This window comes from Daphnia pulicaria, chromosome 2, assembly GCF_021234035.1.
Source record: "Daphnia pulicaria isolate SC F1-1A chromosome 2, SC_F0-13Bv2, whole genome shotgun sequence".
NCBI lineage: Eukaryota > Metazoa > Arthropoda > Branchiopoda > Diplostraca > Daphniidae > Daphnia > Daphnia pulicaria.
Genome location: NC_060914.1, coordinates 10,315,003 through 10,338,950, shown reverse-complemented (window position 1 = coordinate 10,338,950; position 23,948 = coordinate 10,315,003). Strand labels below are relative to the sequence as shown.

The following is a 23,948-nucleotide window of genomic DNA, read 5'->3' as shown; positions in this document are numbered from 1 at the left end:
GGCAATTAAATCAATCTTCAGTTGTTCACCATACTGATAAAATTTGCTATGCTATATGTATGATTCTATATGTTTAATAGCATAGATAATTACAAATTGTTTTAAAAAAAAAAACAGTTGTGAATTTATGGTAACCATATCTTATACAAGCATGACAGGGAGAGAAACACTGCATTGACTGGGTAACAAAGTACCCAGGGTAATTACCTGTCCAATGAAGAAGAGATTATACAAGACCAATTCTACTGGGGAGATACAATCATAGTGCCTTACAGCTTTACAGGTTAGATTAATGACCCTCCAAAAGCTTTCATAAAATCATGAACCTTCCAAGTCTCTGTTCAACCAGAGCCCTCCCCTCCTCCTGGTTATCACAGGGGTTGAGGGACCAACGGCAGGCGTTGATTAGTGGTTAGTCAGGGAAACGGGCCACAGAAAATAAGGAGAACAGGTATGCACTTGAAAATTTATCTAAATCTACACAAATTATCAGTCTTCGATTCCAGCAATCTCTTGTCGGTTTCAAACAACTATAACAGCGGAGAGGGATTAACCTGAAAGGAGAGTAAATTTAGATATAATTTTCAAACCACATATTGTAGTGACAGAAAGCAATACCTCAAATCTATCAATCTTACATTGTCCTAAATTAGAACAAAGTGGTGGTCACCATAAAATCTTGAGTAGCAGCATTTACTTGCTGTTGTCCGCAAAATAGATAGCAACAAAGAATTGATCTGGTGAAGCCATCAATATCTTGAAGATTTACAACTTGACAGGGAAAAGTTAATGTGAACATTATTGCCTTAAAAGAACACAGTAATTAAAAATAATTTTTGTAAAATAACTACCTTGTAACTGATATTATTTTGCTTCAGAATCAGAAGACATAGGTTGTGAACTTGCATCATTGGATTAGACCATTGTGTTTCTATTGTCACGAGCACCTAGTTGGCCAGATAGGCAGGTACGTACATGAAAACTTAAACTGAAATTATCTGAAAACAATTCAAGAATGCAGTAAGAATCATTAGCTAAAGACTGCGTGATATATTACTTAAAAACAGTTAACTTATTATCCGATCTCCGTTGTTTAACTTTTTAATTTGTTGTGAAATTTGAAGTAACTTATGAATGTAACGAACCGAACTGTTGTCATGTCTGTGATCAGCTGTGACTGTCAGACTGTGCAACAAACTTAAGATTAAAAATTCATTACTAGATGTCGCCAGTGTCGCCCTTGTTGTTCTCACATCGTGAAACGAGGCGAAATGGACGAAACAAATTGTTATTTATACTTGTATTCCTGTGATTTGAAATACCAAATTGAACTTCGTATCGTATGTAGGTTTATCTTGACATAGTTTCCTTATTTTTATACTGTAGTAACTTATTTCTTCAAATTCTAGATGCATACTGTCACTCTGTCAGTCATTCCAACAAGTTGACTTAGCGCTCAGTCACTTTCCATCCATCAGACCATCATGCTGTCAAAAGCCCAAAACTCATGTTTGAAGTCCACAAATAGTGGAATACAAATGTGCCGAGATAAGGTATTTCCCCATTACTGCTACCAGACCATTACAATTCAGATTTTCATGTAACATAGGTATTCTTGTTCATGAACCATAGGATCTTTTCTGAATCTCGCAATTATGGTGGTGTGACCTGCAACAGCATGTTTGTTGTTATGGCTGTTTCAACTTCTGTTTAGAAGGTAACCCAGCTGAGGGATAGGTACAGTTTTATTTCTCATTAGTAAATTTGTGAAATTGGTGAAACAAATTATAGCTAATTAATACCTATATTCCTGTGATTTCATTTACCAAATTGAACTTCGTATCTTGTGTAGGTTTATCTTTACCTAGTTCCCTTACTTTTAAACTGTATCATTTTATTTCTTCAAATTCTAGATGCAGCTGTCAGTCATTCCAACAAGTTGACTCAGTGCTTAGTCAATTTTCATCCATTAGCCCCATAATGTTGTCAAAACCCAAAAACTCAAGGTTGAAGCACACATGAAGTGGAATACAAATGTGCTGAGATAAGGTAATTCCCCATTACTGCTACCAGAGCATTACAATTCAGATTTTCATGTAACATAGGTATTCTTGCTCATGAACCACAGGATCTTTTCTGAATCTTTGGCTACTTAGTGTTTCAGAGAAATGAAGAGTGTGAAGTGACCTGCCATGTATGTACCAGATCTGCTCGATGAAAGTCAAATGCCTTACTAAATTCATCACCCATATGATAAAGGTAAGCAACTATTCCACCTATCACCATACTACTGCAATATTTCATGAAACTTTCTTTAGCATCAGTAAATTGATTTCAACCAGAGTAGTAATGCTGTTGGTTGCTGTGAATTCCATTTGTACGGTGTTCTCATCATGAACATTTCAGTGTGTTTCTTAGAAAAGGTAAAGATTGATAAGCTTTATTCATTTTTATATTACAATAAATGTAAAACATTTTTTTTTACAGAGCATGCAGTTTCTTTATGTAATCGTGTGGTCCTGGGCTCCTGGCACGGAGATTCTTGTGCCTTTGTCCATGACGGAAGAGGCACTTCCACCAACTTTCTTCTCCATCCTTATCTTCGCGACGCACGCTCATCTAGCTTCACTGCTTCTAAACACAATTGGTTTTACTTCACTGGCGACTTGGCGAGTTTCTGGACAACTTTAGTGATCACTTCCGTGCCGATGTTACACACCTGCAGTCACTCACCACGGGATTATGCCCAGGTACCCAACAATTAACTTATTTTCGTAAGTTATCTACCAATAGTCTAGTTGCGTTAGACTCTGTTTTTGTAATAGTTTCCAAAATCAGGCCCTTCTTGCGCGCTAACAAAGTTTTACTTGGACGTTTCTTTTTTCTAACGCTAGATGGCTTTTTGATAATTTGCAGCTGTCAAAACAGTCAGTTTCAGTTACTTTGAACATCTCTTTTTATATTTATTGGCAGTTATTTTGTTGAAATATTTAGTGAAAACTGACGATTACTATTCCAGCAACAAAGCTCACGTGTTAAATTTTCGATAATTGCTTTTTTTTTCTACTTCCGGTTTTCACATTTTTGTCAGTAGTTCAGTAAATATTCATTCGACGTACAAAAGAACCACATATTCGAGATCCTCGTCAAATTTGTGGTAAAGTTCATGTTATCTTTTTTACGTACGCGTACTTCCGGTTTCGAAAATTTTCCTGAACTATAGTTCAGGAAAATTCTCGATTTTGGCCAAATTTTGGATTTCGTTTAAATCACATCTAATCGACCCCAAATTTCATGGGGATCACGAAAATGTGGTTTAATTTGATGACAGCTCAATGGTTGAGGCGCTGTGGTTACTTCCGGTCTACTTCCGGAATTTTTTTTAAGACTAGCAAGTGAGCTTTGTTATGTGTACAGTTCTCAACATTGTTAGGTAGATTTTAAGCAATTTAAAGTGCGCCTTTGAAGTTTTGAGCAAAAAAACCATATCAATGAACTTATATGTATTATGTGACTATTATGTAACTTTTATTGGCATGTAACTTAATAAGAATTGTTTTGTTTTTATTCAGGTAATGCAGAGGAGACGTCGAGAAGATGGATATTGTCATCTTTAACAGTCGTCACCGGTCTCCGTCGGATGTTGCCCCTGCTCCTGGTGCGAACGAAACTCGGTGGAATCGCGACCGACACCGAGACTCGTCATCAACGTGGATCATCGTATTGTTGGTATTACTACGTTTGTGTTAGTGTTAGTTAACCCGTTGTCTGCCACGCCTTTGTTCTCCCCTGCACGGGCCGCGCTGTTCGGTCTCGTGGTTTACAAGCCGCGGGGTCGGAGAGTCGCCAAGCCCAAAATTTGCCGCAAGGCAAGCCTGTTATAAGGCAATGCACCTTAGTCCCCCCCTTGTCAGCACGGACTTGTCAGCAATGGCAAGTCCCACTTGGTCATGGATCCTTCAGACGTGGCGCGTAGAGTAGTAGAGAGCAACCTACGGGTTGTATGGCGTGGCAGCCAACGGGTTAACTTAAGTATATGTATGTATGTATATGTGTATGTGACTGTAAAATGTGGTGGAATTGTGGGTGGAGGTGGGACAATATAACACAATTCTTTTTATAAGTTTTTGTTCATTGTCTTTTAATTTATACCAAGTCTTGTTTAGAAATTATGTCAACTTCAAAGTCTTTCGTTTATACCAAGATCAGCTACTTCCCTTTTACTGATAAGATTTGATAATACCAACAGTCACAGGTTGAAATATCATCGTTCAACCACTAAAACATGTCCGTATGTAGAGTGAATAAGGCAGTATTCACCTCTAAAACATGAATCAATCAATTCACTACGCAGCATACTGACCTTGAAGTTCAACACCAAAAGACACCTGCCACAACTTTGACGGGCTTGAAGTTACTACCAAAGTCTTGCAAAAGAATTACCCGCATTAAAATTTTTATTTACTCATTAAAGATCAACAATGAATTCCCAGTGACCAATGATCATGAAGACAACCGACAAATATAAATAAACTCAGATGGAAATTTCGGCTCTAGCATTTAGGAATCTCCATGTGGTAAGTTGCGGAAGCGTAGTTTGAGGTGTAATAGTCGGATGCCGGCTGACTTCGTGGTGTAGTACTCGGCTGACTTCGTGGTGTAGTACTCGGCTGACTTCGTGGTGTAGTACTCGGCTGACTTCGTGGTGTAGTACTCGGCTGACTTCGTGGTGTAGTACTCGGCTGACTTCGTGGTGTAGTACTCGGCTGACTTCGTGGTGTAGTACTCGGCTGACTTCGTGGTGTAGTACTCGGCTGACTTCGTGGTGTAGTACTCGGCTGACTTCGTGGTGTAGTACTCGGCTGACTTCGTGGTGTAGTACTCGGCTGACTTCGTGGTGTAGTACTCGGCTGACTTCGTGGTGTAGTACTCGGCTGACTTCGTGGTGTAGTACTCGGCTGACTTCGTGGTGTAGTACTCGGCTGACTTCGTGGTGTAGTACTCGGCTGACTTCGTGGTGTAGTACTCGGCTGACTTCGTGGTGTAGTACTCGGCTGACTTCGTGGTGTAGTACTCGGCTGACTTCGTGGTGTAGTACTCGGCTGACTTCGTGGTGTAGTACTCGGCTGACTTCGTGGTGTAGTACTCGGCTGACTTCGTGGTGTAGTACTCGGCTGACTTCGTGGTGTAGTACTCGGCTGACTTCGTGGTGTAGTACTCGGCTGACTTCGTGGTGTAGTACTCGGGGCAGAGTCACTTTTTGGGGCTTCAGTGTAGTAGTTCAGAACATCATAAGTTGTGGTGCACTACTCTGGGGCCTTGGCGGTGTAGTATCTGGTTATTGCGTATGTTTTTGTCGTGCAGTAAGACGGCTGCGTTGCGGTTTGGTCTCCGACATACCCACGAGACATCGGTTCACCCGTAGTCGACCCAATCATCAAGGATACAACAACCAACAGCAGCACGACGCCATAGTTAACTGGAGATAAATAATTTGCACATTAATTTCATGAATAACTGGCAAATTAAAAAAAAAAAAAAAAAAAAAAAAAAAACAGTATAATAAATACTCAATGATGAAACAGAATATCTACCATTTGGTTGTAGTGTAATACTCGGTGGCCTTGGTGTAGTAAACAGGAGCCTCAGTTTTGTAGTAGCTTGAAGAGAAGTACTTGAAAGCGTCGGTGTAGTAAGTAGATGTTGCGTATGTTGACTGCGTTGTGCAGTAAGGCGGCGGCGTTGATGTTTGGTATCCACCATACTCAGAAGACATCGGTAGTCCCGTGGTCTCCCCAGCCATCAACAAAACACCCAACAGCAGCACGACCCACAGTTGACTAAACAGTAAATAATTTGAACATTAATTGTCAGTTATAGTAGTAAATTAACAAATTGAAAAATATGGAATGATTCACTAATCCATATATAAAAAAAAAGAATATTTACCCATGTTTCCTAAGATGGAGCAGAGTACGTTTCAGTTTAATACTCTGGAGACTTGGTGTTGTAGTACTTGGTGTTTTCGGTATAGGAAGAAGGTGTTGATGTTGTTTTTTAATAGTCGGCAGCATGGTGTAGTATTCTTTAGCTGCCGAGGCTCGTTATCAACCATGCACAGGAGACATCGGTACACCAGTGGTCGCCCCAGCCATCAACGATCCAATACCCAAAAGGAGCACGACGCCATAGTTAACTTAACAATAAACAAACTGAAAAATAAATTTTCGAATATAACTGAATCAACAACTAAAAACAAGATAGAATTCATTCACGACTCGAATTTATAATGAATTTTTACCCATGATTGCGAACTGATAATGCGATGAAGAAGGCAGTTGGAGACCAATAGTGCAGCAGTTGTTCTCGTGTCGGAGATCCTCACTCGACTGATTTCTGTAGCATTTTCTCTCTCCTTTTATACGATTTTTTTCTCACCCTCACCCCCTAAGTCTTGCGGCTATTTTACCTGCTTGATAATGGTGCAACACGTGTCGTTCGCACCCAACCTCTTCACCATTGCATGACACGTAATGATCTCCATGACCTTCAATTGAAGGAAAACTGGCCTTTCCTTCTGCAGGTTGACGTTGTTGGGGTTGGGTCTACAACAACCAATATTAAAAACAAAACAAAATGGATGTAACACGTCTCGTTCTCACCCAACCTCTTACACCACTGCATGAAAAGTTTTACGTAATGATCTCCGTGACCTTCGAGCGGGAAGGACATGCACCCAACCTCTACAGCACACAAAATATAGATAAAACATTAAAATAACCAAATTTGAAAAACTAACGTTTTACGTAACTGGCCTTTCCTTCTGCAGGTAGAACTGTAGAAGGCGCTGGGGATGGGTCTACAACAACCAATATCAAAATGAATACATCAAAATGAATACATCAAAATAAAAACATCTATACCAATTGACATCCGAGTCATTTGACTCGTTTCTTCGGTGAATGAATAAATCTTCCATTTCGAACCGTTTGAAGGACAGCAGTCGGCTATTTTTTAAATATTTCTCTGCAACCTTGGCTAAATTTCAAACACATGATTAATCTGTATTCATTTAATGATGTGCACACAGTTGAGCCTTTTTAGAAACCTCTTTTCTGAATCTGGGTCAATAAGTTCTCAAAAATTGTAAAAATGTTAATACTGGACTAAATGGACAACTACGTCACTGGTTACCATCACACTTCGTGCAAAAGATACTGTTAATTTCTCAAGTAAAAAATGGGTTACAAGAAATATTGACAAAAAACAAGTAAGAAAAGTTGAATAAGCGACAAGTCATTCCTGATTGATGATCCCTACTAACACGACCCATCCTCTTTATGTAAGATGTAGATAAATATGGGATGGATAGATCCAGGTCGCAATTGTGGGGCGGTAGTATAGCGTAGGTATAAATTTATTCGGATCTAGGATGGGATCAAATAAAGAATATTCATCGTAGATCCACCAGCGTATATTCATTAACATACTGATTGTACATCAAAGTAATATACTCGGGGGTATGATTTTGTTGTGATACCATTTGGTACATACACAGAATGTGCATCACAGTATAACCATATTAGGTACACAGTGGACGAAAAAGCTAAAAAATATCTCAATTTCCATTACTCCCAAACATTTGTTCCTCAAATGTATGAGCAGTTGGTCAAGTGGTTAGAGAGTTGAGCTACGGAATTGAAGGTCTGTAGTTCAAGTCTCGGGGTAGACTTTTATCTTTTAATTTCTGACAGAATTCATATCCAAAGATGGATGTTACTTAAGGTTACTGTGTATACACAAACCGGTATATTCAAGGGACATACAAATGGTACGTGCGGGGAAGGGGAAATAAGGATAAACATGAAGCATTCCATGGATATGCTGTTTGTATCTCCCTTATCCTTGGGAGTACGCTTCAGTCATATCCATGGTACATCGCTGTGTTAGTAGGGATTCCTGTGGCCACACAGGAATCAGAAAATCTGTCAAACAAGGAATGATGCAGGCACATCTAACTAGAAGAAAAAGTAGGCCTAATAACCTGAATGGAAACAAGTATCAAAAATTGGACAATCCAAACCACAAGTACTTCATTCAGAAGCCATACCATACCTATATCCAAAGCTAGTGCCCCAATATGGCCCAATAACTTCTACCAACTTCATACCACCAACTCCATAACCTACATAAAGATAAAAGAACAATCAGTTAGAAATCAACACTAACAAAGATTAAACAACACAAGATCACCTAATCTGAAACTGAAACGCCAGAAACCGAACTAATCCATAGCAGTCCAGCGGCGTTCCCGTAAATCCTTCATTGCATGCTTTGACATTGAGATATGAGTAGATAAGTAATGATAAAGAATATATAGGAACAGATTGCCAGGAATATTACATAGGGTTATAATCATCAAGTGGAGTTAGGAATCTGTTAAGGTGTCTGTTTAGGGAGCAAGGACTTGTATGATTTATGACGCATGACATTTTCAGCTAATGACTTGGTGTATTGCAACGGCGGAGTGCAAATCGGCCCTGTTGTACTACATGCTACTGTCCAGTTTCACTAAAAACAAAGACTATTGCAAACTGTCAGCGTAATCTTACTCCCTGTATTAAAACGCAGTGCGGAGTCCAGGAATAGTTAACACTTCCGTTAAGACCATTTAACAGAACTGTAGGCTGTGACCTAATTTGGTTGAGGAGGATAGCGAAAGTTCTACCAACCGCATTAATCTAAATGAGAAAAAAAATAGAAAATTTTAGTTTAAAAAATAATACAAGATTGGAAACGCTGATTTGGAAGTGACTAGGGTCATTGATGGAAGCGTTGTCCGAATTCGAGTAAGTCTTGACGAGCGCGAGATAAATTGCTTGTTCCAAAGATCGCTGCGCCGAGTTTAGAGCGGGGTAACATCAGGTGAAGTAGCTTCTTAACAATCAATACTTCGATACTCCTACTCGATTCCACCTAGCACATCATCAAAAACATGGACATAAAAATAATTATACACTTTCCGTTTCACAAAAAAAAATCATTAAACTCGACATTTGTTTTCCTAATATCTTTTCTTCACTTGGGGGAAGTAAAATGTCACAAGCACGATTGTGTAAAATATTTTTTTAGTTTTTTCCCGTTTCCTCATTTATCTTAAATATTACTTGTCAGAAAGAGATGATGATTGCAGTTATGACTAAAGTTCTCACCTCCTTTTTTCAATGGTTCTGCTAATTATTTTGGGTATAGTAACTGAAGATCAATAATAAATCTGTCGGGATTATTACTTTTTTTTTTCTTTTTCAAATTCTGATTCCGTTTCTTATTGAATAGTTGTAAAATCCGAATACAGATGGCGATAAATTCAATTAATGTCAAACGTTATGTAGCATAAGAAACTAAGAATGCGAGTCATGCTGACGATGGTCCTGACTAGCTGTCACTTTCACTAACGTCGTCCGTACCGAAACCCGTAACTTTCTCTCGTTTATGACATTTATCTTCTTTATAGTGAGCGCTGCTAGTCCTATACAAAGTGGGTCCAAGGTAAAATCACACGAGTAAAAAGAGAAAGCTGTGTTATACAACAGATAGAAAGCAGAGGATCCTTTATAACGACAAAATTTCCCACTAAAGTGCAGTCAGTGTGTTCGAGTCGGTTAAAACGCGCATAGCAACAATGTCGGAAGAGAGCTGGAAATTCGAATACCACACAATACCCAAAACCCTCACCGAATCCTTCAAGGAATTATTTACCGGTCACGATGAAGGTCTTGCACGGATGGAACCGGGCGGATTTGTCACATCTCCAACCTATGCCAAACACGCCGAGAAGATTTACCGAATGAAGCCGAGGAGCGAAGACGTTTGGCTTCTCACTTTTCCTAAATGTGGTGAGTAAAATAATATCTCAATTAAAATTAATAAAAAAATCAATTCAACATCATGCAAAACAGGAACTACATGGACTTGCGAGTTGTTGTGGTTGCTACAAAATAATTGCGATTACGAAACAGCCGGCAAAACGGGGCTTACCTTACGAACTCCATTCCTAGAGTAAGAAGAATCCGTTTTCCTGCATATTGGAAATGTTCTAATTAACTTGTTTTATCAGGATGCCTTATTTGAGCACCAAGATGCAAGCGATGAGAGAGATGTTTATAAATGTGGACAAGGTGGAACAACTTCCGTCGCCCCGAGTTATTCGACCGCATATGCCGATGTACCTGCTTCCTCCTACGCTGCTCGACACCGCCAAGGTATTCCCGATTATCCTCAAAAAAAAACAAATTTTAAAATTTAAATTTATTGAAATTGTTGATTGAATTCAGGTTGTTTACGTGGCCCGCAATCCGAAAGATGTTATCGTCTCTTATTACTTTCATCACAAGTTGATTAAGTTGCATGGATTCACGGGAACTATGGATGAATTCGCCGAATTCTTCATGGATGACGAAGGTATTAAAAAAACTCTGCTCTCCTTAACCAACTCGTAATAGAATATTCTCACTGCTCGTTCCAGTATTCAATGCACCGTACTTTGCCCATATTTTGGAAGCCTGGTCGAAACGTGATCATCCCAACATGCATTTCATGTTCTACGAGGACATGAAGAGGGTAAAGTTCTCGCTCATTTATTCTGAACAACGAAAATATTAAAATCACGTTATATGTGTCATGGTAATAGAATTTACGTGGAGAAATCGATAAGGTGGCCGCTTTCCTTGGAAAATCCCTTGGCGAAGAAGAGCTAGTCAAATTGACGGAGCATTTGAAATTCGACAATTTTAAGACAAACGAATCTGTCAATAATGAATCGGGGAAAAAGACTGGCGCTTTTAACCAGGAGGGAAACTTTATCCGTAAAGGTAAGTGAACAGAATATGAATAGAGACTCAAAATACCTTAGTTATGCATAAGCTGCATTAGCTCTTGCATTCCATTTCGGCTACTTTCAATTTCTGGTATTTTCATTGGCGCAGGTAAAACGGGAGACTGGAAAAATCACTTTAGCCCGGAGTTGAATAGCCGGATCGATGCTTGGATAGAGAAAAATTTAGCTGGAACTGATCTGAAGTTTGTCACTGAATTAGAATATCAAGATTAATTTTTTTTAAATCATGAAAATATATGTACAACGATTTATTTTTTTCTTTTGGATAACTCATACCATTTTGAAATATAAATAAAATTTAACATTACGAATGAAGTTACTTTGTTGGTTGAAATAATTGTTAAATGTACAAACTGAACAGGAAATGTAGCAGTTAATGGAAATAATGTAAGTACTGAGTTTAGGGAGGCGGTAAAAGAGAAAGTACTTTATCGTAAAGCCTTTCTTTGACATCTGTTCCCTATATTGAAAGTGAATAATTTAATAATGTTAAAATTTACGTTCTTGTTAACGCTTTACCCATAAGAAATCGGCGTGATTGTAATCATTTAACCGTGCAGAGCCTTTCAGATTTCCCAGCTGCTTTAGAAGCCAATCCACGTCCTGAAATATTTGATAGATTTTATTACTTTTACTACGTATTACGTAAAATGACAATTTCGTTTTTATTACCAGTGGAGTGACAATTCGGTCACTTCCTCCCAAGAAGAGGTACACCTGTTTGATGTTGAAAAATATGAGAATCCATATCAATTTTGTGAAAAACATTGCATAATTTGCTTTGTTTTAGGATACCGGAGCTGTAACTTTTGCTAGGACATATTCCATTGGTTTAAAGGATCGGTACCGCATCAAATTGCCTCTCCATCCGTAGTCATAGGCCTGAAATCTTTCACCTGTGCGCCAACAAATAACGAGAACAAATATTAATTTTTTTAGCGCGATTTGAGCCTTATTCTGTTTTAAAACATAATTTACCTGCAAAGTAATTTTGAGAAAATTGAGCCATAACGGGTACCGATGTTCCTTGAAGATAATTGGATCCCACCAGAGGGATTAACTCCTTTAAAAAATTTTATATTTCTTTACATTTATATGTAATCCTTTTCTTTTATTAAGTCTTACCAGTTCTATGTTATCCGGATTCGGTCCAGCAATCGCGTTTAACAGTTTTCTACAAAACCTCGCTTGACTGTATGTCTGATCGCATACGATGTTATATAGGAGATCAGGAATCCCTGCACTGTCAAGCACTCCCCAAGTCCGAGTCATCCTGAGGATACCCTAAAAATACATATTCTTTTTACAGATTGAATAATGTTTGAAACTATTGATTTTTACCTGAATTCGTTTACTGAGCGGAGTCAGAATTCGAAATAGAGGGGTAGTGAAATGAGCAAACGAAGAAAGTGGTGCAAGGGCTATCTGGTCAATAAATATAATAGGATTAAAATATTACGTAATTATAGTTCAATCTTTTTTCAATTTTCAAGTCCAACCATTATATCGATTTTAGCATTAAGCTCCGGATGCTTGACCATGGCGATGAAGAACACTCCGCATCCCAACGAATGGGCTATGTAAGACAATTTCGACTGTCCCGTCTCCTTGAGTATATAGTTGATGAAGGAAGGAATGTCATAATTTCCTATTTCGTCCCAACTGATGAAAAAATAACTTCAATTAAATAATAAATTCACAAAAGTTTAAGCTTTCGTACCTAAATTTCCAAAACTGGGCTTGTTTAGGACTCAGTCTGATGTGACTTTTTGAATATCGGTTGCCTCTGAAATTACCGAGCCACACATCGTACGACTGAGCCGCCAATAATATGGCTATTTGGTCCAGTACAGGTTTTTTAAAAAGTTTCACCGAAATTAAATCTTGTGGGTTTAATTTAAATGATGTATATAATTACCGAGGGAACGACTAGATGGATTGACGACCCAAGTACCGGAAGATTCCACGACCCCATGCATAAGAAGCACGACTTTCCTATTAGTACTGGACGATTTAGGTGGTATTCGGTGAAGTTCCAGAATGTACCTGTAGAGCACCGAACGGTACATAATAGAGTTAAAATCACCACGTCCAGTATAAGGGGGCAATTTTCCTTTCAATCAGACAAAATAAAATGTATGTAAATCAGACCTACCCGTCGTCTGTTGTCACGTGATGAACCTCAGCAGGGTACCCGCGGTGCTTGATTACTTCCGGCTGTGTGTAATAGAGAAATTCCGACAGAAATTAGAACACTGCACGCACGATTCGAGCGAAACTTTTTTTCGAAAGATTTGAAATTGAATAATGTACTGGTGTGTAGGAGGATTCAACATTTTTGGGTAGAAGGTCAAACAGTCTGGCGCGTTGTTCTTCCGCCGTCCTTCGCCAATATTTGAGTACCCCACGAGCGTGATGGCCCACTGTAGTGTAGCTGGTCTCACCTAAAATATTTGCGGTCAACGTTAACAAATAATAGAAACACTCGAGCCTTCGACTCAAAATCATGACGACGGCCTTGCAGCAAACACGGTGAGAGACTGACGCGCAGCAGGTCTCGGCACTCGCACTTCACAATTCTGGAAACGATCATATTTTGGTGGCCCAGTCAAGCAGGAAAAAAAAAAGGTAAAACTACACAAAAAGAAAAAAAAAAAATTAAAATGAGAATCACCGTACAAGAGCACAGAAATGCCACTGGCAGTTTTATGCACAAACAACAGCGAAACTCGCTTCTTCTATGACACTTAAAGACGTAGTTTTTCAACTTTTTTTCTCCCTCTTCCTCGGAGTCTTTTTCTACCAGAAATGAAATTTTAGCGTCGCTTGCCAAAATTAGCTCAAGATAGTCGGTAGCCTACTTTGGGAAAAAAGCACAGTTATTCCCGAATCATGAGTTAGGAGATTTATCCTTATATACCAATGATTGAACTGGTTCGATTATACCAAAATTATGCACGGAATTTTAAATACTTAGCTGGGTTTCCGCCAATAAAATTTTGCATGAAATTGAAATAACCAGCTTATCAACTACACACTGAAAAACAGGTAGAATTTAAGTTGACTATCGGACTATCGGTGAGGTAGTTTTCCGTCCGCGTAATAAGGAGCATCAGAGTGATAACGGTAAATTTAAACACCTGCCAAGCTGTATATCATTTTAAAAAGAATAAGTATGTATACCAACTTCCTACACAAAACGGCTGCACCCGGGGCAGCATCGATAATTGAGGAAAATGTGGCCGAATATCGGCTGACGTCATCGTGAGTTAACGCTTTATTAATTTCTCTTTTTCCAGTTCGATACGTTGACAAGACACGTCATTATTCAATGAACAAATAAGTTTTCATGTTCACCTTATAATAAAAAGAAAGTAATTATCAAGTAAATAAAAGACGTAGCTGCTTTTCGTTACTTGCGAGAAAAATTTTAAGCTAATTAAAGGAAAGATTAGTATTATCTATAAGGGATCATTGGTTCAATGAAGTTTAACGGGAATGTGGCAAGAGCAAGCCGATGGCAGTTTGTAAAGGTCAATGAAAATTCCCTTTTTGGCATCGCAAGGATCGAAGGACAACATGCGCTGGTAGACGTACTTTTGCAAGCATTTGCTACCATAGCAAGGAGCCAAAGTGCGGCAAGAGGAGCCGGGGAACAAGCAAATCTCGACACGTTGGGTCTGCGTGTATCCCGGCCAGGCGATATCTTGAATGATGGCACGCCATTCACCATCAACGTTCAGAGCGCGCAGAGGGCGGGCGTAATGGACATTGCTGGGACAAATGTATCCCTCCTCGCCAATCCAGTTGGCCTTCTCGAAAATCTTGCCCGTGTAGTTGGAGTAGTCGTAATGTTTTTCCGATAAAGATGTCAGTCCATCGACCAAGTTGTCGGCCGACTGTTTGGCAATATCATAGTACCTCTGCAGCACCAACGGGTCGTACTTGATGGCACTCTGAAAGCAGGTAATGATTTTAATTAATAGTCTGGAGATATTTGTATCAAATTTGTATGGAAAATTGGGCTTACCCTGATTTCTTTTTCGGGGTATTCAGCGTCTGTGAGACAGAAAGTTTCAGTGCTGTTTTCCAAACACTTTGGTGCCTTGCGGGGGTTGCAGTTATCGGACGGAACTGCTGGGTAGGCAGGTTTTGAATAAGTTTGGGGGTCAGCATCCGGCTCCGGCACAGCAACAGCTCCAACCAATACGGCAGCCAAACATAGCTAGAATTTGAATACGATCAACACTAATTATTATTAAAATTACAACAGATCAAAATCTTGAAAAGTATAAAAGAAGAATCTTCATAAAAAAGTTTGAAAACTTACCAATGAAGTTTTCATTTTTTAATAAAGTGTGACTAGTTTTAAAAGTGTACAAACTAAGTTGTTGACTGTCAGCTCTCAACTGATGCAGATTACTCAGAACAGGCGAGGGTTTTATACATTTGCATCGATCGGTGATCAGCGCCAGATCTCCATTGTGGTATTTTCGAGTTTGGGGTTTGCAAAATATAAAAATTTCGAATTTGAGTTTCACTAATGAACCTGTGTTGTTCCCATTTGCAAGACTAGCTTTCATTAATGAGTTTGTCCAAGTTTGAATTGGTCAAATAATCGATATTCATTCATCACAGTCCAAACTTGTTTCGTGTTGATCTTAACCACAACCTCAAAATGTGAAGCGCTCATAGCCACTTACCATAGAATTTCGAACTACTTCAGATGACTCGCCATACCTTAATCTCCCAATTAGTGAAATTAAAATCAGTCAACTGGAAAGTAAAAGCGACTGGAACTTTTTTGCGGTAATGGCAGGGCTGAGGGCACAATATAAAGTGCGCTTGGTTTTTATTTTGAATTAGTTGTTTTCTAACCAGACTGGAGCCTGTACACTACAACCAAAACTTTTCTAGCTGTTTGTCACAAAATGTCTATCAATTCATTAGTAAGTTCTAATTCACAAAACAAATTCAAACCTAAATTTGTGTGCATAAATAATAATTACTCTTCTATTACTTCCCAATGTTTTTGGACACAGATTTTTACTTCGTTGTTGGTTGGAGTTTTTAGCTCGCCCGATCCCAGCTACAATAAACCTTCATACGCTCCGCCAAAATACGAGCAAGCTGAGATTCCGCACTGCGCCAAAAACACTACAAAGTCTTGGTGCCTGGAAGACTCGGAATATCCCCATCAAGAGGTCAGAGATGCTCTGGACCAGCACTACCAAAGCGTTTTGGCTTTCTACAAAGATAAACTGGCCAACACAGACAATTCCGTCGACGGATTGGATAAACTGAGTGACGAATTTTACCTTTGTCCGAGCTCCACCGAGTACGTCCGTCCTCTACGGGCCATTAACGTCGAAGGCAAGTGGCGGACCATCGTCAATGGAGTAGAGTCCTACGGCGTCAAATACACCCAGACGGCTCGAGTTGAGGAATGTGACGTGGTTGTTGGCACTGTCTGCCCACTGGTCCCGTCCTGCTACGATTCCAAATGCATCCAGAAGAACATCTTCCACCGTTTTTTGGTCTTCAATCCCAGCGATTACGCATTTCCTTTCACCATCGAAAAATTCAAGTTGCCTGGCTCGTGCGGATGTGCAGTTGGGGCTTTTAAACCTTGAAGAAACCCACCGGCGTTCCTGAACAATTTCATTCAAATAAACAGAGAAAATTAAATTTGCTGCTGATTGGAATTTCAGATTGCATCAGATAACACATTTAGATTACATTTATGGATGTTGTACTGTGGTATTAGTTGTAACATAATAAATTTGAAATAATAATTGATCTTATTAAATTGGTACTCGTAAAATATCAAGAACTTGATCGAAAAGCTTTTCTTTGTCATTGTTTACCGTTCCCTTTAGACCCACTAAATACAAAAAGAATATTACTGAAAATGTTCTTATTAAATGATAAATAACGATTAAATAAAATAACGATCACAGGATTTCAAGTGCAATGTACCCAAATGAAATCAGCGTGATTGTACTCGTACTAATGCGTGTCGGGCCCTTTACATTTTCGAGTTGTACCAGAAGCCAATCCACGTCCTAGAAATTAAGGATAAATTTTCAAAATAGTATACCAACAATAGTAATTAAAAAAAATGATGTGTACGTCATCTACATGCAGCACATATCGAAGAAAAGGATTAAACGAATTCCGTTATCTTTTCATATGGAGAAAGAAGCTGAAAATTGTTACGACACGTTAAGTGTTGAACTCACAGCAAAACTGAAATTCATGAAGTAAATACAGAGCTTTTGGCGTAAGAAACGTGCTTGCCCTTAAAACATCTTCAGATATCAAACATTGACAATTTGGGAACAACACATTTTTCTAAGTAAGTGGCATAATCTTGTTCCCACTGGTAAGAAAATCTACGAATGAAGCACAAAGGATAGGACATGTGAGTCAGTTTGCAAATATGACAACAAAAATCATGCCATATTCGCAGTAACGAACTACAGGGCAGATCACGTACTTATTATTCGAAAGAAACATAAAACACGAACGATGCTGGCACAATCTAACAAGGTAGCAGCTGGAGGAAACATGTAAACTATTGGACTGACCTTGTTGGTTAAGTTTTGTAGTTTCCAACGGTTTCCAACGTGGTTTCATACGTCCTGAGAGCGGCAGTAAACTAATACAAACACTTAAGTAAACATTCATTAATAAATCCAGCAATAACAGTTAATAGAGTTTCAAAACTTGAGAGCGAACACTCGAACGAACACTAGTCCCCAGGTCCAGACCAAGCGCCAACTGAAGGCATGGTGACTGAAAAGGCGCGACGTTGAGAAGTTTCTTGAAAAACGCCATTTTGACATTTAGTTTCAAGTTTAAAGGTTGGGTAAGCAAATGATAAGTATGAGTGACGTGTCATTTGCATGATTATCGAAAAACACTATATCTAGGGTATGCCCAGCGGGATGGTGTCACATTATGTTTATAGATATTTTAGAATTACTCGGGAATTATCGTACTTTGGATTGCCATTTATTCATTTACTAGTCAGCATTCGGTATGGACTGGACTTCTCATTCATAATGACACGTTTAAAAAAATGATTTAGGTATGTTGTTAACCATCTGGTGTTTTATTTTTATTGTTGCTTGATTTGAAAATTTCTACAAAGGAAGTAAACGTTCATCATAAATTAATAATCATCACCGACACCGGTAAACCCAGTAAGAAAATTCAGTTGGATAGCCGAAGGTGCGCATGTTGTTAGCCTATATGTGTGCGTAATAACATAGATTTTTTTTTTGTAAATCTTTTCCTCTCTTTTCTGGCTATTTTTAGGCATTCCGTCAATCATAGCATTTGTTCAACACTGGATTTCTTCAACGTCTAAGTGAAGAATAGTCATTAACGACTTCGATTGAAGAGGATCCGAGAGAAATGTTTGCAAACATGTCTAAATCAAGTATTACCCCATCCATATTTTCATGTCGAAACCTTCCATAATTAGTTAAGTCGATTGCAATACCATTTCTTCATGACATTGTGAGTCCATCGATTTCTGCGAATGTTAGTAGGTCTATATCTTTTTAAACATGCCTGGAATTCACTATTAATAAGCGCCAATACATAAATGCGCCATCTAAGTGAATGCATTATGATTGTGGATAAAATATTTCATCATTTCATGTGTCAGCTTCTCTGCATTTCTAGCAAATTCAGCCTTAATGTTAACCATTACATTTCTTTGAAAACGCTGTCGTTCTTCATCGTCAAAGTAATTGGTTGTTGAGGATTCAGATTTCGGGAAGCAGGAGTCTCTCAGTTCTGCATGAAACTTGTTAATGCACGTCATTTGTTTACGTGTTATCACTGATATTCCCATATTCAGGCCAACATTTTCGCGAATGCGTTTTAAAAAAATGTTTGCATTGTCGTTTATTCCGGATGTGGTCATTGCGCGCTCTATTATTGTCACGGTATCATCGTCTTCGAAGAACTGTTTCTCTAATAGCTTATTCCATGCCTTAATAGCCACTTCTAGGCTTTGGTCAAACGAGTTGTCGACAAGTTCTTTCATTTTCGTTTTGACGGTTTTTTGCGCTTTCTCTAGTCCGTGTGACCTATAGAGATTGCCCAGTGTCTCTTTAATTTCGACCGAGTTCTTTATGATGACGTTTTTCGTTTTCTCGAATAATGTGCTGCGAAACAAATCTTGAAGTTGTAAAAATAAATCGACTTTGTGCTTGACCATAAGAAATTGATTTATCGTGCCACTGTCACCGCTTATACCTGAGCCTATAGATTGCTGACGAATTATTTTCTCATTTCCTCTGGAGTAGGACACTGAGGTCATTAAATCTGGCTTCAACTCGTATTTGGCATTCAGTGCTTTCATTAGATCTCTAATTATAACAGGATCTAATTTTTCCATGGTAATCTTTTGCTTGTGCTTTTTGTATTCGTACCAAGTGAACTCTTCTCGAGATTTCAGGGCTGTAATGCCGAAACATATATCATTCATTCCTTGTTGGGATACATCACCCATTGCTTTTGCTAGCCCACACCGTTCAATTACAGCTCCAGTGGCTGTCTGAAGAAGTCCACTAAAAATGATGAGTGATGCCAGGCCAATTAACTTCCATGTCAATTTTCGTTCCTTCATGTTAATCACGTGGTCAAATCCTACCAGAATGAAAGCGTAGAGTTCCGAAAAGACGTTTGGCATTTCACTCCTTGTGAGAATGTCGCCTTCAATCGGGTAAAGACAAAAAGTATCCGAGGCCATTTTTGTAGTAACGTATACAGCTTGGCGACTTTTCAAGAAATCTAAAATACATTGGCGTGTGCCCTTGTTTAAAGATATATCATTAACAGTTTTCTCTAAAAGTGTTGTATCCTCCGTCACCTGAGCTCCATAAATGACGTGGGATGCCTTCAGATCACTCATAATGGTACGATAAGGTTTAAAAGGTAATATTTCAATTGCCTCGAGATAGTTAGGATCATCCTCTGCATTCAGCCACTGACGCCTGACTATTTCGGCAGCGAACGTCCATTTGATCAATTTTCTCACAGGAACTTCGTAAGCCGGGCATTGGGGATAATTAAAAAGTTGTGTTTCCCTATTGGGTGCAAGATTTCCTTCTTCGTCAATAATACTTTGTTTCAACAAATCGTTCCAAATCTGTGGCCACTCGTCGGTATCGATTTTCGTGTAAATCAAGTCAGTCCTTTTCAACTGGCCAAACGATGTCAGGTCGACACTCTTGAGTTTGGCAAGATCAAGACGTGCGATTTTATTAAACTCAAACTTGATTTTCTTGCCACGATATTCACTGCTGTTGATAAGTTCCTTAAAATATGCCTTTTGGAAAATCATTTTCCCATTCTCCTCTAAATTTTTCAAACTGCACGAATAGTTGTATTGAACCAAAATGCCACGAGCGCATTTAATGTCTATGGTATTGATACCGGGGTGTCTTATACCGTCAGTCTCAGACTCGAATACGACCGCACACTCGACGACATCTTGCAGGACTCCTTCGTCCAGCAGGTGTTTCCAGAACTTTTTTCTAGAAGGACAAATCATCTGGATATTTTTTAATTCTTTCTCAATTTTCTTCTCACTCAGACCTTCACTTTTCTTTCCTTTGATTTGATTTCGTCTAAATAACGTCTCTCCTTTAATGTTATTGAATAAATTGTTGTTACCCTTTATGTCATCCAGGCAATCACTGAGTGAGGATTGATTGATTCCATTATCATCGGCTACTCGCTGGATAGCAGCATCTCGGTTTGGAACAATCTCTTCGTCGTTGACCTGACTGATGATGCACTTAGACTTCACCAACGATTCAAATAATTCGTTAACTTTTTCATCTTCATAATCTTTTGCAATTAGTGCATCATCAAGATCAGAAACTGAACAACTATGACTGCCCAATAAAGTTCTTATTGAGCTAATGAAATATTCGTACAGTTTAATAACGTTCTTCTTTTGCTGTTTGTAGGAGTTGACAACGCAAAAAGAAGTTATCTGGTTTGATTTCGTAGTTGTCCGAATGGTGTCCAGGAATGATAATTGCATATCTATGTGTTTGTTGAGATGGGATTCACAAGTTCGTAATGTTCGTATAAACTTTATTTTATTTTGCTGGAAATAATTTTTCAAATTTTCTGTTGTGTAAATGAAAGAACGATAATAGTGAACAGCTGGATAGAAAAAATTTTCGTCGGATTCGACCAGCCTATCCAAGATTACACAAGCGGCAGCTAAAAAACTGGATTTCTTCTCTCGATTTGTTATTAGATGTTTGGCCACGACAACTGAACGTGCTGGTGTCATCCAGTCGATGTCACTAAGGCTCTCAGGTAGTTTGAACATCTCGATGAGTTCTTTTCTTAAAAAATAGTTGATGCATTCAAAATTTAAAAATTTTGCATCATCTTCCATTTCATCGAGCCACAGTGCCCATTTGTCCAAGACGCTGTCGCAAACGGCTTTGATTACCTTGCTGTCCCATTTTAGATTTTTAAGTTCAATCTTTAATTGACCGTGGAATTTCGAAAATTCACAGAAGAATTTTTCTTGTAAATCAATGCCAAGGAAATCCTTTTTGAGTCTAGAAATTCTTTGGCGTTCTTGAGTATTCCGTTCTTCAATCATGTTGTTAAATCTCTCAATACTCCACTCCTCACATTCGACCAACGACTCTCTTTTGGAGGATTGGGGCACACATAAGATAATTATTCCGCTTCCGGGTGCTCCGTTTCGACCGGCACGACCCATCGCCTGTTCCTCAATCCGTTCATTCTCTGGCAAATACGCCAAACAAACGTGTAAACCTCCATTTTCATTCAGTTCTTTGCTGATCTTGATATCAGTTCCACGACCAGCTAAATTGGTAGCGACAATTATATGACCGACGTCCAATGTTTTGCTTTCAAATGCGAATTTTTCGTAATCGCGGATGTAGCGATGGATTTGTCCAGTCTCTCTAACCTTTGGAAAGGAAGTTGTCAAATATTGATGAACAATGTTAACTTTTTCGATTGATCGACAAAAAATGACAATCGAACGTTCATCTTTAGGGTTTTCGGGAAAAACTGTAAGTCGTACTTCTTCTTTGATTGCTTCAAGCCAACTTTGCTCTGTCTTCAACACTTTGGCAGTTTTGATGGTGAAACATTTCGGAAAAGCAGTCGGAACAAAAATACATTTGCAATCGTATTTTCTTGCAGAAATTCCTGTTCTGCTTTGGATCCCAGTGTTCCTGATGCACCTAAAAGCATTTTGTAACGTTTGATGTAGGTCGCATTGGATATAAAAACAGCCTTAAGACTTTGAAGCGTTAATTTACATCCTTCCTTGAGTTGAAGAAATTGGTGAAGGGCTCCATCCCATTGGGACGAAGTTTGATCGGTCCCCGTGTGCGGATCGATTATAATCACTTGAGGATTGAGATCTGGACTCGTATCTGTCCGGTCTTGATCGATGACGTAATCCACATCAGGTTTCAGATATTGTGCCAATAAAGCGTTTTCCAGCCAAGTGTCAAGATGTCTGTCGACAAAGGACAACAAATGACTGGGTATTTGGATACGACGTTTGCGCTCAATTACTTTGCGAAAAAAGAAAATTAATTTGGGATTGAAATCTGGATTCTCAATATAATTGATATTTTCTGCAATGATTCCAAGTTTATCAACCAAAAGACGTCCTTGTGGATCAATGATTTTCGCCTCGATTAGATAGTCCCATAGTTCGTTCTTTCCCGATGGTTTGTCTGCCAATGGAGCGTGAATGGCCTCTAAATCTTCCTTAGTGATTGCACCGTAGAGATCATACAGGACGTCGGATTTAATTTTTTCTAGTCCATCAGAAGAGTTACATATCTTTTCCCAAATGAATACATACAAAGATTCGAGCATTTCCATACCAGGGATATCGTGCGATAAGTAAAGTGTGTTATTGCCTCTGTCAAGCAACATACAGTCAACCTCGTCAATAATGACCAAGTCGAAGGTGCGATCGCCGCGGATGTTTCGACCATGGAAAGAGTCTAACAAGTAATCACGTTGAAAGTTAGCCAATTCCCCGTAAACGACGGCAGAATCGTAGGCTTTGACGCGGTCATCTTCCGCCTCGCTGCAATTGTTGGCTACTTCTACTTTAAAATATTCGTAGATGTCTCGAAGGCCGCCGTCAGCCACCGACAGATTAGAATCGCGAAGGGCTAGGACATCGTTGCTGATAATGACGTCGATTTTTTTCCCCGAAAGAGCATGTGCAATAGCCACACCGGCCACGATTAGCGACTTGCCTTCTCCAGTGGATACTTGAGTTAACGAACTGGTTGAAATCAATAGAGTAATTATCGTCACTTTTTGGGTATCACGCAGCCGGAATGATTGCTTTCTGTTACTTCCATTCTTGGTCACAGTGGCATAAATCGTTTTTACGGCATAATCATAGACATACAGGAACTCGATCAGCGATTCATCGTCATTTAATTTTAAACCTTTAGTTTGCCACTTTTGGATGAGTTTTTGAATGCTTTTATCGTCATCATGTTTCGTCTTTAAATTTGATGCATTTACATTATGTTCAATGTCTCTCAAGAATTTGTTGTATTTGTAGGGCCAATCTTTATTGTCCATTAAAGAAATTACGCTTTTTAAGTTTCTTTCTACCGATGCTGAATGAGTCGATTTTTCTGTATTGTTCTCTTCATTCTTTCTCAGATGATCTCTCAATATTAAGGGGTCATCGTTCCTCTTCACAACTTTACTTTTCAGCTCGTAGTACCAGTCGTTGAGGGGCAATTGACCGAGGTGTTCTAAAAACTCTTCAGACACACTGGATTCTTCTGCCATCATCTTCAGTATTTGTTCGAACTTTTCGGGTTCTAATAAAGAGATACCACCGGTCGTTGATGTCACAAGACGTTCTCGCATTAATGACATTATCCTGTCGTTCAAATTGTGAAGCAAGTTGTCCCTCCAAATTTTCCGTTCGGCTGGCTTGAGCGGAATTGTGAGCTGTTCCTCGATTTCGAGCAGAAGA

General features: G+C 39.0%; 5 protein-coding genes and 2 long non-coding RNA genes across 11 annotated transcripts; 2 read left to right on the top strand and 5 right to left on the bottom strand.

Annotated features, from left to right (window-relative positions):
* Positions 1-99: 99 nt before the first annotated feature.
* On the bottom strand, positions 100-1,166 carry LOC124326744. Of its 2 annotated transcripts, none has more exons than XR_006915769.1 (4): positions 1,058-1,166; positions 852-998; positions 619-771; positions 100-554 (listed from the first exon to the last, which is right to left on the bottom strand). It is a non-coding gene; the product is annotated as an uncharacterized LOC124326744 (long non-coding RNA). The 2 variants fall into 2 exon arrangements; XR_006915770.1 differs by having other exon boundaries at positions 1,073-1,166.
* A 4,095-nt stretch (positions 1,167-5,261) lies between these two features.
* LOC124326647 lies at positions 5,262-6,602 on the bottom strand. Of its 2 annotated transcripts, XM_046785569.1 has the most exons (4): positions 6,302-6,602; positions 5,950-6,196; positions 5,595-5,840; positions 5,262-5,479 (listed from the first exon to the last, which is right to left on the bottom strand). In XM_046785569.1, exons 2-4 carry the CDS (start codon positions 6,072-6,074, stop codon positions 5,476-5,478), a joined length of 375 nt encoding a protein of 124 aa, XP_046641525.1. In that variant the 5' UTR covers positions 6,075-6,196; positions 6,302-6,602; the 3' UTR covers positions 5,262-5,475. The 2 variants fall into 2 exon arrangements, 1 of the variants encoding a protein (XP_046641525.1); XR_006915584.1 differs by lacking the exon at positions 5,950-6,196.
* A 235-nt stretch (positions 6,603-6,837) lies between these two features.
* Positions 6,838-9,310, bottom strand: LOC124326858. The gene is made up of 4 exons (XR_006915906.1): positions 8,254-9,310; positions 8,116-8,185; positions 6,924-7,038; positions 6,838-6,859 (listed from the first exon to the last, which is right to left on the bottom strand). It is a non-coding gene; the product is annotated as an uncharacterized LOC124326858 (long non-coding RNA).
* A 127-nt stretch (positions 9,311-9,437) lies between these two features.
* On the top strand, positions 9,438-11,166 carry LOC124326352 (sulfotransferase 1B1-like). 2 transcript variants are annotated; one of them, XM_046785116.1, is made up of 8 exons: positions 9,438-9,549; positions 9,640-9,896; positions 9,960-10,059; positions 10,118-10,262; positions 10,335-10,461; positions 10,526-10,620; positions 10,691-10,871; positions 10,986-11,166. In XM_046785116.1, exons 2-8 carry the CDS (start codon positions 9,683-9,685, stop codon positions 11,108-11,110), a joined length of 987 nt encoding a protein of 328 aa, XP_046641072.1. In that variant the 5' UTR covers positions 9,438-9,549; positions 9,640-9,682; the 3' UTR covers positions 11,111-11,166. The 2 variants fall into 2 exon arrangements, with proteins under 2 accessions (XP_046641072.1, XP_046641071.1); XM_046785115.1 differs by having other exon boundaries at positions 9,456-9,896.
* A 31-nt stretch (positions 11,167-11,197) lies between these two features.
* LOC124326225 (lipase member K-like) lies at positions 11,198-13,665 on the bottom strand. Its single transcript, XM_046784938.1, has 12 exons — positions 13,211-13,665; positions 13,053-13,114; positions 12,816-12,943; positions 12,618-12,732; positions 12,397-12,559; positions 12,239-12,322; positions 12,023-12,181; positions 11,876-11,960; positions 11,693-11,793; positions 11,570-11,614; positions 11,417-11,500; positions 11,198-11,357 (listed from the first exon to the last, which is right to left on the bottom strand). Exons 1-12 carry the CDS (start codon positions 13,403-13,405, stop codon positions 11,298-11,300), a joined length of 1,281 nt encoding a protein of 426 aa, XP_046640894.1. The 5' UTR covers positions 13,406-13,665; the 3' UTR covers positions 11,198-11,297.
* Positions 13,666-14,146: 481 nt separating this feature from the next.
* Positions 14,147-17,506, bottom strand: LOC124326502 (neurotrophin 1-like). Of its 2 annotated transcripts, XR_006915568.1 has the most exons (4): positions 17,488-17,506; positions 16,877-16,962; positions 16,216-16,548; positions 15,035-15,122 (listed from the first exon to the last, which is right to left on the bottom strand). XR_006915568.1 is itself a non-coding variant. In XM_046785390.1 (3 exons), the coding sequence occupies exons 1-3, from the start codon at positions 15,240-15,242 to the stop codon at positions 14,377-14,379; spliced, it is 687 nt and encodes a 228-aa protein (XP_046641346.1). In that variant the 5' UTR covers positions 15,243-15,326; the 3' UTR covers positions 14,147-14,376. The 2 variants fall into 2 exon arrangements, 1 of the variants encoding a protein (XP_046641346.1); XM_046785390.1 differs by lacking the exons at positions 16,216-16,548; positions 16,877-16,962; positions 17,488-17,506 and adding exons at positions 14,147-14,853; positions 15,228-15,326 and having other exon boundaries at positions 14,928-15,122.
* Positions 15,785-16,755, top strand: LOC124326539 (neurotrophin 1-like). Its single transcript, XM_046785440.1, has 2 exons — positions 15,785-15,846; positions 15,940-16,755. The coding sequence occupies exons 1-2, from the start codon at positions 15,829-15,831 to the stop codon at positions 16,528-16,530; spliced, it is 609 nt and encodes a 202-aa protein (XP_046641396.1). The 5' UTR covers positions 15,785-15,828; the 3' UTR covers positions 16,531-16,755.
* Positions 17,507-23,948: the final 6,442 nt, after the last annotated feature.

Coding starts and splice junctions, on each gene's coding strand:
- LOC124326352 (XM_046785116.1), top strand. CDS start 9,683: ATGTCGGAAGAGAGCTGGAAATTCGAATACCACACAATACCCAAAACC. Junction 10,060..10,117: donor TTACGAACTCCATTCCTAGA/GTAAGAAGAATC, acceptor TTGTTTTATCAG/GATGCCTTATTTGAGCACCA. Junction 10,621..10,690: donor TCTACGAGGACATGAAGAGG/GTAAAGTTCTCG, acceptor TCATGGTAATAG/AATTTACGTGGAGAAATCGA.
- LOC124326647 (XM_046785569.1), bottom strand. CDS start 6,074: ATGCTGCCGACTATTAAAAAACAACATCAACACCTTCTTCCTATACCG. Junction 5,841..5,949: donor CTCCATCTTAGGAAACATGG/GTAAATATTCTT, acceptor TTTACTGTTTAG/TCAACTGTGGGTCGTGCTGC.
- LOC124326225 (XM_046784938.1), bottom strand. CDS start 13,405: ATGATTTTGAGTCGAAGGCTCGAGTGTTTCTATTATTTGTTAACGTTG. Junction 12,560..12,617: donor GCCCAGTTTTGGAAATTTAG/GTACGAAAGCTT, acceptor TTTTTTCATCAG/TTGGGACGAAATAGGAAATT. Junction 11,961..12,022: donor ATCCGGATAACATAGAACTG/GTAAGACTTAAT, acceptor AATTTTTTAAAG/GAGTTAATCCCTCTGGTGGG.
- LOC124326502 (XM_046785390.1), bottom strand. Junction 14,854..14,927: donor ACCCCGAAAAAGAAATCAGG/GTAAGCCCAATT, acceptor ACCTGCTTTCAG/AGTGCCATCAAGTACGACCC.